We start from the raw sequence: 13,644 nt of genomic DNA, 5'->3' as shown, positions 1-13,644 counted from the left end.
AGTTTCAGATTCAAATATTCTCCCTGACCATTATATCATGTTTTAGTCAGCTTTGCTAGCTGTTCCCTAATCTGTATACAAAAAACACCACCACAGTTTATGTTTCTCCCTCTGTCTGTGCTCTTCCATGATCTGTGTTCTTATTTAGTGAACTCTTGGCACAGCAATTAAGACACCATATTAGTTTGTCAGTTCTTCAGAACAGCAGTCAGATTATTCACATTAACAACTCCCGACCCTTACCACTGTGCCTGGGATATAATAGTTGAACATGTGCTAGGAAAATATTCCAAATGTTCAGCTGTGTACATTATCTACATTAAGATTTAATTTCTATCCTGAATACAAGTTTTAACATAATGGTTGTAAATAATACTTGAGGAAATGTAACAGACAAAAATGAACTTTCTGCCCAAAGAGGGTGGGAACAATTGAGAGGAAAGGAGAAAAAGTCGTATGTGCTGACTATTATGGAAGTAAATGAACAGAGCAAAAGGGAAATTATGAGGAAAGCATGTGGCCTCTAATCTAGAGTACTACATCAAGAAAACTCACTTCACCGGAAGCCAAAACTGCGCAGGGAGCAGACGAACCAGAGAAGCAGTCTGGCAGGCCCACACAGTCAGCCTGTGTGGACATCTGAAAGAGCTGAAGTGTTCTGCTTTGAGCAACGAGAACCTCGAGTTCCTGAGCGGCTAGGGCCTCAGACACCACCCTGGAAAAGACACACCCTCGGCTGGCTTCTCCGATAGGACTGATGGCCTAAGTGATGCACCTGACCACCCCGGCACAGGACAGGGAGGCTCCGCAGAGAATACAGTGGAAAGAGAAGGGCAAGTGCATAAAGAACTGGGGCGGGAAGGCCCGATCGATTCCTGAGAATACATACAGCAGTGCACATTATAGACACGACCATTGCCCTCGTGGTGTGGCTCTCAAAATGACTGTGGAAACGCGACAGCCCCAGACGGACGAGGCGATATTAGCCCCAAATTCCCCCTCCCAGAGTCAAGGTTCCTGAAGTCACTTCTCTTCATTCAGAAGGGGGGCGGCGGTGGCCGCAAGTGGCCACTCCATGCCCAGCTTGGGCCTCCTCCCGTGACCCCCGGCCCAGGACGGTCCCATTGGTTCTCACCGAATCCTTTAATGAGCTCGGTGAAGACCCCGGGGTCGCTTTCCATGAGACACCATTCCCCGGCATTGCCCGTCATGGCCCCGGTCACACACCGCCCCGCTCCACCTCGCGTTCTCGGGAGCCCCCCGCACCAGCTGCCGCCGGCCACAGATCTCAGCAAACCCGCCGCCGAGCTCGTCAACCCCACGTCACCCCGCCTACTTCCCGACAGCCTCCGGGTGCCGTCACCTGCAGCGCGACCGAGCGCAGGAAGACGCTCTAGCCACCCAGGAGACATTGAAACCCTGGGCCTCGCGGGATCCGTAGCGCATTCGAAAGGGGCGGGGACTTGAGGAGAAAGGGCGGAGATTCAGAGCGCCGGAGGAGGTAACATCCGGGATCCTTGACGTCTGGAGCGAGGGCGGCGCAGAAGAGGGGGCGGGGCTGGCTCCCGCGAACCGAACGTAGAAGCCCCGGCGGCGGTGGACGTGAAGCAGTCGCTGCTCGTCTTTCTGCTGCTTTTGGTTTTTTCCCAGTGCTGCGTAGGGCTTCTTCTGGCTGCGCTGTGGGTCCGGAGGGTCGGCAGCCAGGCACAGGTGAGGAAATTGCGGGAGGCGGCTGGCAGCTGAAGGCCCTTTGTGCGGTCTGAGAGACCCCCGCACGCAGAGGGTTTGACCGGTCCTGCGTCCCAGCTGCAGAGGCCGGGACAGACTCTTCTCCAGCCTTCGTTCTTTCCTTCCCTGCTTCCGCGCCCTGCACACTCTGGGTAGCGAACCGGCATCGCCGTGGAGACGTTCTCGTGGGGCTCGGCCTGGACGCTCCGAAGGGCGGGTCCTTTCCGAATCCGGGACCACTCGTGTCTCTGCTTGCACAGCTCCCATAGGCAGGCGCCTAGAGGTCCGACTTCATTCCTTTCTCCTCCTCCCGCCGCTTCTCCGCGCAAAGGCGTTGTCTTGGATTCTGGGTTTTGGAAGAAGGTGCTTTGTGGGAAGACAGAAGACGAATTTATCTTAGAAACACTGAATTTGGGAGGAAGGGGTCCCCTACTGAATTAAGACCAAACTTTCTCATGCCGAAGGGCTGAAACCCTAACCCTGCCGGCGACAAAGAAGCTGAGAGCAAAAATTGTCCCGTTCTCAGGCCTAACACGGGCTAACTAAATCTGCATATGTACGTTTCCTGCCTTTTGTCTCATTTCGCTTTCTCTTCCCCCTGCCTCCCTCCAAAAGTTCTGCTCATCTTCAGGCACCGGGAAGATGGAACTTTTTTGTTTTTAATTTTATTTTTTTTAAGTTGTGGGCTAATGCAATACCTTAAAAAAAAAATTGTTTTTATGCGGTGCCAATGATCGAGCCCCACTGGGGTTCTCACACATGCTGGGGAAGCGCTCTACCTCTGAGCTACAACCCCAGCCCAAGATGGAACTTTTAAAACAATTTTCTTCTGTCTTCCTTCAAAACTGGCTTTAAATAAAACCTATAACCTACCAATTTGACTTTGAATATTTCTGGTATTGGAACCTCTGGCTAACAACGGGGGAGAGGAGAAACATCTCTTCTAAAAGTCCATGGGGATGATAGACTGATGCAAGGGGATGCGATGCTTTAAAAGAAAATGTTTTTAAACATGTAGCATATTAACCTAAAAAAATTTGGGATGATTCTAAAACTATACAAAGAATGAAACCAAAAATGGCTACTTTAACTAAATAGCCCTTATTCGTCAGGCTCTTACAGACTACTTTAGTATTAAAGTCTTGAATATATGTATGCATCATTCCTTAAAAGCAAGTTCTGAGACAAAATTTGGGCTTGGGGTAAGGGAGGTGTGCTTTAGTGGGTAGAACTCTTGACTCCTTCCTTCTCAAACAGGTGACCTGTACCCTGAAATTAGGGAGCATTGTGCTACAGATTTTGTGTGAAGCTGCAAAATACATGGTAAATTTTACAAAAAGAAAGAACAGCTTTTGTATTAAAACAAGCGTGAGTATATTGTGGAGCAGAAGCCAAAATCTGTATGATGTATTATTGATATACTTTTTTGAAGCTGGAATTTTCTCCCTGGAAAACACCCACAAGTTGGTGTTTTCAAAATCTGCACTTGAGATATTTATTTTGAAAATTTTGAGTCTCAGAAGTCTAGCTTTATTTCCTTATGAACCATACCTATAATGATTGGCATTAGAGCCCCAAAGCTGTTCTTGGTATTTTTAAATCTGTAATATTACTATGAACTTGAAGATATTTTCAGAACTAAATAAATATATTAAAATGTATTTTATATCTAATTTAAGATGATACTTATTGTATTAAGACCAAAACAAAAATTTAACCTTTGAGACAATCTAGAATCAGAAAGGGAGTTGAAAATTTCTTTAATTATGTTGACATTTAATACTGAGAGTTCACATAAAAAGTCAGTTTCTAGATCTGGAGGAAAAGATCTGGCAACACCAGACTCACTCCACCTGTCTTCTCCATTTAGACTACAATAGTGCCACATTTTGCTGCAATTCGTTACACAAGTGTATCACACTTGATTTGATACACTTATTTCCATTATCTCTCTGTATGGTACAGCCATTTGAATTTGTGGCCCCAGTTTTCATAGTATATATATATATTTTTTTCAATGATTACACTTAAAACTGTCAGTCTTAACTTTATTTCTTCTCTTTTATTTGTTCTAATTGGTTATATATGACATTAGAATGCATTTTGACACATTTTACACAAATGGCGCATAACTTCTCATTCCTCCGGCTATAGTGGTGTTGAGTCACACCAGTAGTATAGTCATACGTGCAGGTAATAATGTCTGTCTCATTCTACCCTCCTTCCCATCCCCACTACCCCAACCTCCCCCTGCACAATCCAAAGTTCATTCTTCCCACTTACCAACGAAAACATTCAACCTTTGGGTTTTTGGGATTGGCTTATTTCACTTAGCATGATAGTCTGTAGTTCCATTTACCTGCAAATGCCATAATTTCATTCTTCTTTAAGGCTGAATAATATTCCATTGTGTATGTATGCCACGTTTTCTTTATCCATTCATCTATTGAAGGGCATCTAGGTTGGTTCCACAATCTAGCTGTTGTGAATTGAGCTACTGTAAACATTGATGTGGCATCCACTGTAGTATGCTGATTATAAGTCCTTTGGGTATAAACTGAGGAGTGGGATAGCTGGGTCAAATGGTGATTCCATTCTAAGTTTTCTGAGGAATCTCCATACTACTTTCCAGAGTGGTTGCAACAATCTGCAGTCCCACCAGCAACGTATGAGTGTACCTTTTCCCCCACATCCTCACCAACACTTGTTATTGCTTGTATTCTTGGTAATTGCCATTCTGTCTGGAGTGAGATGAAATCTTAAGAGTAGTTTTGATTTACATTTCTCTAATTACAAGAGATGTTGAACATTTTTCATGTGTGTGTTGATAGATTGTTTATCTTCTGTGAAGTGTCTGTTCAGTTCCTTAGCCCATTTATTGATTGGGTTATTTGTTTTTTGGTATTAAGGTTTTTGAGTTCTTTATGTATCCTGGAGATTAATGCTCCATCTTTGAGGTGCAGGTGGTGAAGATTCTCTCCCAATCCTAAGGCTCTCTTTTTATGCTGTTGTTTCCTTTGCTGAGAAGCAACTTTTTAGTTTGAATCCATCCCATTTACTGATTCTTAATTTTATTTCTTGCACTTTAGGAGTCTTGTTAAGGAAGTTAAGTCCTAAACTGACATGATGAGGATTTGGGCCTACTTTTTCTTCTATTAAGACTAGTACCTAAGTCTTAGATCCACTTTGAGTTGATGTTTGTGCAGGGGGGGAGAGAGAGAGAGAGAGGTTTAATTTCATTTTGTTACTTAGGATTTCCAGTTTTCGCAGTCTTTTGTTGAAAAGACTGTCTTTTCTCCATTGTATGGTTTTGGCACTTTTGTCTAGTGTGAGATAACCATATTTATGTAGGTTTTTCTCTGTGTCTTCTATTTTGTTCATTGGTCTACATGTCTGTTTTGGTGCATATACCATGCTGGTTTTGTTACTATTGCTCTGTTACAGTTTAAGGTCTGGTATTGTGATGCTTCCTGCTTCTTTATTCTTGCTAAGGATTGCTTTGGCTATTCAGGGTCTCTTATTTTTCCAAATGAATATCATGATTGCTTTTTCTAATTCCATGAAGAATGTCGTTGGGATTTTAATAAGAATTGTATCTAATCTGTATAACACTTTTGGAAGTGTGGCCATTTTGACAATATTAATTCTGCCTGTCCAAGGGCATGGGAGATCTCCATTTTCTAAGGTCTTCTTCAATTTCCTTCTTTAGTGTTCTGTAGTTTTCATTATAGAGGTCTGTCGCCTCTTTTGTTAGATTGATTCCCAAGTGTTTTTTTGTTTGGTTTGGTTTGGTTTTTTTGAGGCTGTTGTGAATGGGGTGGTTTTCGTAATTTCTCTTGCAGTGGATTCATGGCTTCTGTATAGGGATGCATTTGATTTATGGGTATTGATTTTATATCCTGCTACTTTACTTAATTCATATTATGAGTTCTAGTAGTTTTCTGGTGGAGTTTTTTGGATCTTCTAAGTATAGAATCATGTCGTGAGCAAATAGTAATACCTTGAGTTCTTTTCCTATTCATATCCCTTGAATTTCTTTTGTCTGTTTGATTGTCTGGCTAGAGTTTCAAGGACAATGTTGAATAGAAGTGGTGAAAGACAGCATCCCTATCTTGTTCCAGTTTTTAAAGGGAATGCTTTCAATTTTTCTTCATTTAGAATGATGTTGACCTTGGACTTAGCATAGATAACTTTTACAGTGTTAAGGTATGCTTCTACTGTTTTCCTAGTGTTTTGAACATGAAGAGGTACTGTATTTTATAAAATGCTTTTTTCTGTGTCTATTGAGATATCATTCTTGTCTTTAAGTCTAATGATGTGATGCATTATGTTTATTCATTTCTGTATGTTGAACCACCCTTACATCCCTGAAATGAACCCCACTTGATCATGGCACACTATCTTTTCAATATGTTTTTGTATGTGATTTGCCAGAATGTTGTTGAGAATTTTTACATCTGTATCTATCAGGGATATTGGTCTGAAGTTTTCTTTCCTTGATGTGTCTTTTTCTGGTTTTGGTATCAGGGTGTTTGAAAAATTTCCCTCCTTTTCTGTTTCATGGAATAATTTGAGGAGTATTGGTGTTAATTTTTCTTTGAAGGTCTTATAGAATCCGTCTGGTCCTGGGCTTTTCATGGTTGGTAGACTTTTGTTAGTGTTATAATTCAGTGTTACGATTCAGTTTGTGTAGATCATATGTCTCTAGAAATTTGAGGTTTTCTGTTTTATTGGAGTATAAATTTTCAAAATAGTTTCTAGTTATCTTCTGTATTTTAGTAGTGTCCATTGTGATATTTCCTTTTTCATCATGAATTATAGTAATTTGAGTTTTTTCTCCATTAGTGTACTAAGAATTTATCAATTTTATTTATTTTTTCAAAGAACCAACTTTTTGTTTTGTCAATTTTTTGAATTTTTTTTTTTTTCAATTTCATTGATTTCAGCTCTGATTTTAATAATTTCCTGTCTTCTGCTTTTGGTGTCGATGTGTTCTTTTTCTAGGGCTTTGAGATGTAATGTTTGGTCATTTATTTGTTGACTTTTTAAATCTTTTAATGTACGATCTCAATGCAGTGAATTTTGCTCTTAGCATTGCCTTCATAGTGTCCCAGAGATTTTGATATGTTGTATTGGTGTTCTCATTTACCTCTAAGTATTTTTTTTTCCTCCCTAATTTCTTCTGCTGTGCATCATTCAGTAGCTTGCTATTAGTCTCCAGGTGTTGGAGTAGCTTCTATTTTTCATTTTACCATTGATTTCTAGTTTCATTCCGTTATGATCTGTTAGAATGCAGGGAAGTATTTCTATTTTTTTTGTATTTGCAGAAAGTTGCTTTGTTTCATAACATATGGTCTTTTTTAGAGAAGGATCCATGTGCTGCTGAGAAGAAAAGTGTTTTCGCTCAGTGATGGATGAAATACTCTATAAATGTCTGTTAAGTTTAAATCATTGATTGTATTATTTAGTTCTGTACTTTTTTTTTTTTTTTTTTTTTTTTGCGGTGCTGGGGATTGAACCCAGGGTCTTAGGCTTGCAAGGCGAGCACTCTACCAACTGAGCTATCTCCCCAGCCCTGTACTTTCTTTGTTTAATATTTGTTTGGAAGGTCTATCCAATGATGAGAGAAGTGTGTTAAAGTCACCCAGTATTACTGTGTTATGGTCTATTTGATTCTTGAAATTGAGAAGGGTTTTATTTGTACATAGATCCTCCATTGTTTGGGGCATATATTTCTACTATTGTTATGTCTTGTTGATGTATGATTCCCTTAAGCAGTATGAAATGTCCTTCTTTATCCCTTCTGACTTTGGTTTGAAGTCCACTTTGTCTGACAGGAAGATGGAAACCCCTTGCTTGTTTACACAGTAAACAACCTTTTTCCCAACCTTTCACCTTCAGTCTGTGGATATCTTTTCCTAGGAGGTGACTCTCTTGAAGACATCATATTTTGGGGTCTTCTTTTTTTTCCTTTTCTTTTCTTTTCCTTTTTATAATAATCCAATCTGCCAATCTATATCGTTTGATTGATGTGAGATATGATTTGCATTCCCAGTCATTTTGGATTATTTTGTGTTTTTAACTTGACTTAGTTTCTCTTTTGATTGACCTTTCCTTTACTGTAGTTTCTCCCTTTGCTGATTTTCTTCATTTCCTCGTGGAATATTGTGCTAAGAATGTTCTGTAGTGCAGTCTTTCTAGTTTTAACTTCATTTTAAAAGGAATGAACTGATTTGTTTGAGTTCTTGGTGTGAAAGTTAGCATTTTCAAGTAACAGATTAAGAAGCATTTGCACACCTGTAATCTCAGTGGTTTGTGAGACTGAGGCTGGAGTATCTGGAGAATCGGGAGTTCAAAGCCACCCTCAGCAATTTAGCAAGGCACTCAGTAGTAACTCAGGGAGACCTTGTCTCTAAATAAAATACAAAAAAGGACTGGGGATGTGACTCAGGGGTTAAGCACCCCAGGATTTACTCCCCAGTACCAGAGAGAGAGAGAGAGAGATTGAAAAGAAATTTTACTATAAATTCAAGAAAAAAATTATAATCTTTAGTTACTGTTAAAAACACTATGTTTGTTTTATTTCTAAAGAATGAAGCAGAAGGAAGTGCTATTACATAGTGTATTTCACGAGCATTTATTCTGCATTCTTAATTAAGACAGAAAAAGCTAGAGTATAAGATGTTCATAGTTGATTTAAAATGTGGTCGTGCTTTTAATAGTACTGTGATTTAACTTCTTCCCCAGATTTTAATTTTTCAGGGGTTTAATATAACGTAAGCTGTTTTAGATCCTTCAGAGTGGTTGGTATAAGAGGTTAGAACAGTCCAAAGAATAACTATTTCTGTTGTTAATTTGGATTTAGAACACCTCAGGAGTAGATTAATTCCTGACTAGTCTCTGACCCCACTCCCTGACTTTCATTATAAACCACTGGCAAAGGAGCTTAAGCCTTTGGGAAGGCGATGATGACCATATGAGAAAGAAGAAATTAAATTGTGTGTGTATCTCATATTGCTTTCTAAAGTCAAATATAAAAAGTATAAGACTAAATATCACTTTTGCATAATGGTTTTTCTGCTGCTTTCCACTTTAACAGTTAAATAATTTAAATAACTTTCCCGTACACTTCACCTATTAGATATGGAAAATGAAAAATCTCCCAAGATAATATAACCTAAGAAAAGAAAAGCCCGCAAAAGAAGACCACATGCTGATGGCTTTCATCTTCCAAGACAAAGAGTGGTGTCCAGATGCCAACTGCAAACCGGGAAGAAGTGTTTTATCACCCTAAAGTGACAGTTCCTAGAGGGCATTAATCCCCTTCAGAGATAGATCCATAGACTCTCAACCCAGAGGGTTGAAATCCTAAACCCTCAACTGACACATTCCCTGACCCCATACATCTGAGTACCCAAGAAAACTAATATGTTCACTAGACCATCCCTCAAAATAATATCAACCCAGTCCCTTTCTTTGTTCAGTGGGTCATTTTCCACCAGGAAAGTGGGTCTACCGATGCCATTTCATCCCTGCATCCCCTATTCCTGTGTGAAACTTTAGTCCTGAATAAACAGCTGAGCTGATTGGTGAAGTTTGCGTCCATCCAGGTCTTTTTGTGCGAACATCACGTAGCCAATTTTTTATTTCTATTTTTCTAATAAAATTTTTAGGATATAATCCCTGTGTCATGAAGTTCATTATTTTAAAGTATCTAGTGCAGTGGTGGTTTTTAATATGTTCAGAGTTGTGCATCCATCACCCACTATCTTATTTCAGAACATTTTCATCACCTCAATAAAAATTCCTCCATTAGTAGTCACTATCCCAGTCTTCCCTACCCTTAGCTTCTGGCAACTATTAATGTATTTTTTCTTTTTATGAATTTGCTTATTAATCTCATATAAATGGAACATAAAATATATGGCCTTTTGTGACTGGTTTTATTCATGTGGCATAATGTTTTCAAGCTTTGTTCGTGTTTTAGCATGCATCAGTACTTTAATCTCTTTTAATTGCAAAATAATAGTCTATTCTGTGGATGAACCATTGTTTTAATCTTTTCTCAGTTGATGGTGATTTGGTTTGTTTCTATTTTTTTGGCTATTACATGATGTTGATAAGAACATTTGAATATAGGTTTTTTTATAGGGGCACACATTTTCATTTCTTTTAAGTATATAAAATTCCTTGATCATGCAGACACCACATATAATCTTTTGAGGAAATACCACACCTTTTGTTTTTAATTTTTCAATTTTTTTTTTTTTTTAGTTACCAGACTTTTAAAAAAAGAAAAAAATAAAGGCCTACATTATTTATATTCCCACTAGTGGCATAGGAGGGTTTTGGTTTCAATTTCTGTCCATCTTTACCAACATTTAAAATATTGTCCTTTTGAGTATAGCCATCCTAGTGGATGCAAAGTGGTAGATACCTCATTGTGGTTTTGTTTTGCAGTGCTGGCTATCAGTCCCAGGGCTTCACTAATGCTAGACAGGTGCTTTACATGAGCTATACCCTTAGCCTGTCATTACGGTTTTGACTTATTGGATTTGGTTCATTGGTTCATTTCTTTGGGTGTTTTTTTGTTTTGTTTTGTTTTGTTTGTTTTGCAGTACTGGGGATCAAACTCAGGGCCTTGCAAGGCAAGCACTCTACCAGCTGAGCTATCTCCCCAGCCCAATTTCTTTGGAGAAATATATATTTGGATTCTTTGTCCATTTTTATACCTTTGGAGAAATAACTGTTCAACTCCTTTGCCTGTACTTCAATTGAATTACAATTATATTTATATATTCTAGATACAGGTCCTTTATATGTATTAGCAAATAACTTTGTCTGTTCCATGAGTTATTGTACTGTTTTCTTTGTGGTGTCCTTTGAAACATGAGTTTTAAATTTTGATAAAGTCCATTTTGGTTTTTTCTTTTGTCACTTGTGCCTTTGGTTCTGTACTCTTAATACCAGTTCTCTTGACACCTTGGTCTCCTACAGTTCAGTTCAATTCTGACACTGCCTAGAATTAGTATCACAATCCACAAGTAAAAAGGCAAAGTCCTCAAAAAGACTTACCTTTATTGAGATACCAGCTGCAAATGGAATCCCCAGGCTACCCACCCTTTACCCTACCAACTACAAATTCAAGGCTTCCCACGGTGCTTTCAAGATTAATTCATTAGAATGATTCATATCATTTACTTAAAGTGATAAATTTAGGATTGCAGTTTTATTATACAGGGTACAACTTTGGAACCCACAATGAGTCACTTCATTAGCATAACAAAGACTCCTACACTTAGGAAATTCCAAGGGTTTTTGAGAGACTACCAGGAACCATGTACCAAGACCAGATGTTCTTTAGTATACCACACCCATATTACCTAGCCAATATTAAAGTTAATTTGACTATCAGTAGTCACTGACAAGTAGGAGAGTAGCTTGAGACTTGCTGCCATGCTGTTTTCTTCCATTTTAAAAACTTGACCCCGGTAAGTTTACATAAGCAAGTAAGGTGCCCTGGTTATTATTGATCTGTTCCACTGTTCTGTGGTCCACTCTGGAAAGTGTGGTCACAGAAGCATATGGAAAAATGTTGAAAGGATATGTCTTTGTGGTTGTCAGTGTAATATACAAAGGGATGAGTCCATTGATAAAGCTGTGAATATATACTAACTTTATGTCCAGAGACAAAATTAAAACAAATTTAAGGATCCTAATTGTATTTTATTTGCAGTTCTGTTACTGAAAGCTCAGTTCTTGTCTTCAGTGCCAATCCAGTCCTTGTCTTCTGTGCCAGTCCACTAACGACACGGTTTTGAGAGAAAGGAAAATGAAGTTTTTTGCTTTACTAGCAAAAAGAGAAACACAGGAGGCTCCTGTCCCAGAGGCTGTGTGATTCTGCACATTCCTGGAAACCTGGGAGTTTTTTAAGAGTTGATTCAAAGGCTACATTCCATGAGATCTCTTGTCCACAGTTGTAATTCACTCGTTAATTTGGAGATGGTTGTTGCTGAGGCCTTCTGGTGCCTTCCCCAAAGTCTGGAATTAGTTCCTGTGGTGGGTGTGTGCTCAAGGACAGTTAACTGAGTCAGATGGGGAAGGAAGATAATCCTATTTCTGTTGTGGGGCGCAACTTAAGAACAGACCGATCACACTGAGAAGTCCCAATTTGAGAGTCTTTATTAAGCTGCCCGGCTGACTGTCTCACACAATGCCCCAAAAAATGGCTATTGGGAGAACAGCCCCAACCACAGGGTTGTAGGGGGTTCTTATACCAAAAATCACATTAATCATAAGTGTCTGTTGCTAAGATTTGAAATTACACATTAACATCTTGAGATCATCGACAGAGGGGGAAGTGGGTCAAAATGACCCTTACCTAGGTACAAAGTAAAGAATGGTTGCTAACATCCACACAATTTTACTGTTTACATGGTACATTGTTTAGGAGCAATAGGAATCAAAAGAGAGCAATTCTTTACTACATAGGAGTTGCCATTGTATATTATTAAACATGTCACACCAAGTAACTGATGATGGGCACAGAGTGGGGATGTTCCCATGGGAGAAGCTTATTTCCTACATAACATGGAGTCTCAGAGCAAAATGGAGTCTGTTTAGTCATTTCCCTTAGAGTCTGGCCTATAACATTCTCATGGAGTCAGATCTGTCAGCCCATCACATTTCCCCCGAGATTAGGGAGGAGGAGAGGAAGAGGAAGAGAAAGAAACATGACTGTTTTAAAATAAATTGCAATGGTAAAGCAGCAAGAGCTATATTCAAAGCATAAAGTGGACCAATTCTAGAATTGGGCAACACCTTATCCTATAAAATAGATTAAGTGATCCCACTAGGCATTAACACAACAATAAGGGGGCTTTTTCTTGTTTTTGTGGGTTTGTGGTGGGGGAGTTGTTTGTTTTTTCTTGTTTGTCTTGTTTTATTGGTGCCAGGGATTGAACTCAAAGGCACTAAATACGACTGAACAACACCTCCAGTCCTTTTTCGAGACAGTCTCATGAAGTTGCTGAGGCTGATTTTGAATTTAGGATCATCCTGCCTCAGCCTCTCCTGTTGCTGGCATTGCAGGTGTTCACCGCTGCACCCAGTTGTTTTTACCTGCTAACTTTACAGAGGAGGTAGGTCATTGGGAGCATGCCTTTTGGAGTATATATGTTGTCTCAGTGAGCAGAGTACTTTCTGCTTGCTGGCTGACCTGAGCTGCTTTCCTCCACCACACCCTTCTGCCATAAAGTTCTGCCTCGCTCTAGCGCCAGAGCTAAGGAGCCCGCTAAGGACTGAGTCTTGCTAACTCAGATGAACTAGAATCTCCTGTTTGTCTTCAGGAAAAATTGGTCTGTTTTGGGATCTATCTGCTCCCTTAAAATTTCAGTTTGATTATGTGATATTTAGCATGAGTGACTCCGTTTTGTTTTGTTCTGATCTATTAAAGCCTAGTACAGGAGCTAAGAACAAGACAATGACCTCACATAATTTTTAAATTTATAATAGTGATTTATAAGGGTTATATTTTAGGGATTACCTCTATTTTAGACATCCTTTCTTGATTTAAATGTTTATTGTGCTGCTTGGTCTACAAATGATACTTTAATACCTAATATTAAATACATTTTAAAATTAAAGAGACTCTCTAATAACATTTTTACTCAGTTCTCATCATTTTCTAATTTTTTCATTTTTTTCTTCATTATATTCATTACATTAATTTTATTCTGATTATAGAAGTTGACTAAAAGACATACTAAGTTTTTCATCACCCATGTGCAGACTTTTATTTTTAAAATAAATGAAAGAAAAATAAATCATAATTGTTAAGCAGATAGTTCAGAAAATTAACTTTAATGCTATTCAGTTGTAAGAATGTATTACTCCTTACTTTAAAGTGGTGTTCTT

General features: G+C 39.0%; 2 protein-coding genes across 7 annotated transcripts in view; one reads left to right on the top strand and one right to left on the bottom strand.

The window, feature by feature from the left end:
• Uchl5 (ubiquitin C-terminal hydrolase L5) overlaps window positions 1–1,545 on the bottom strand; it is a 39,966-nt gene extending 38,421 nt beyond the window's left edge. For 3 of the 5 annotated variants that reach the window (XM_047521219.1, XM_047521220.1, XM_047521223.1), the window contains exon 1: window positions 1,136–1,339. In XM_047521219.1, coding sequence (XP_047377175.1) covers window positions 1,136–1,211 — 76 coding nt within the window. In that variant the 5' untranslated portion in view covers window positions 1,212–1,339. Of the gene's footprint in view, window positions 1–1,135; window positions 1,340–1,363 lie in introns of those variants that run through there. The other 2 variants (XM_047521221.1, XM_047521222.1) reach the window with 1 other exon arrangement.
• Window positions 1,546–13,644, top strand: part of Ro60 (Ro60, Y RNA binding protein) — a 31,769-nt gene continuing 19,670 nt past the window's right edge. The window contains exon 1 of one of the 2 annotated variants that reach the window (XM_047521218.1): window positions 1,546–1,710. The gene's annotated coding sequence lies outside the window, so the exon portion shown is untranslated. The remainder of the gene's footprint in view (window positions 1,711–13,644) is intronic. The other variant, XM_047521217.1, reaches the window with a different exon arrangement.

Source organism: Sciurus carolinensis, chromosome 12, assembly GCF_902686445.1.
Source record: "Sciurus carolinensis chromosome 12, mSciCar1.2, whole genome shotgun sequence".
Taxonomy (NCBI): Eukaryota; Metazoa; Chordata; class Mammalia; order Rodentia; family Sciuridae; genus Sciurus; species Sciurus carolinensis.
Note: the sequence above shows the minus strand (reverse complement) of the source record. Positions and strands in the feature narration are given on the sequence as shown.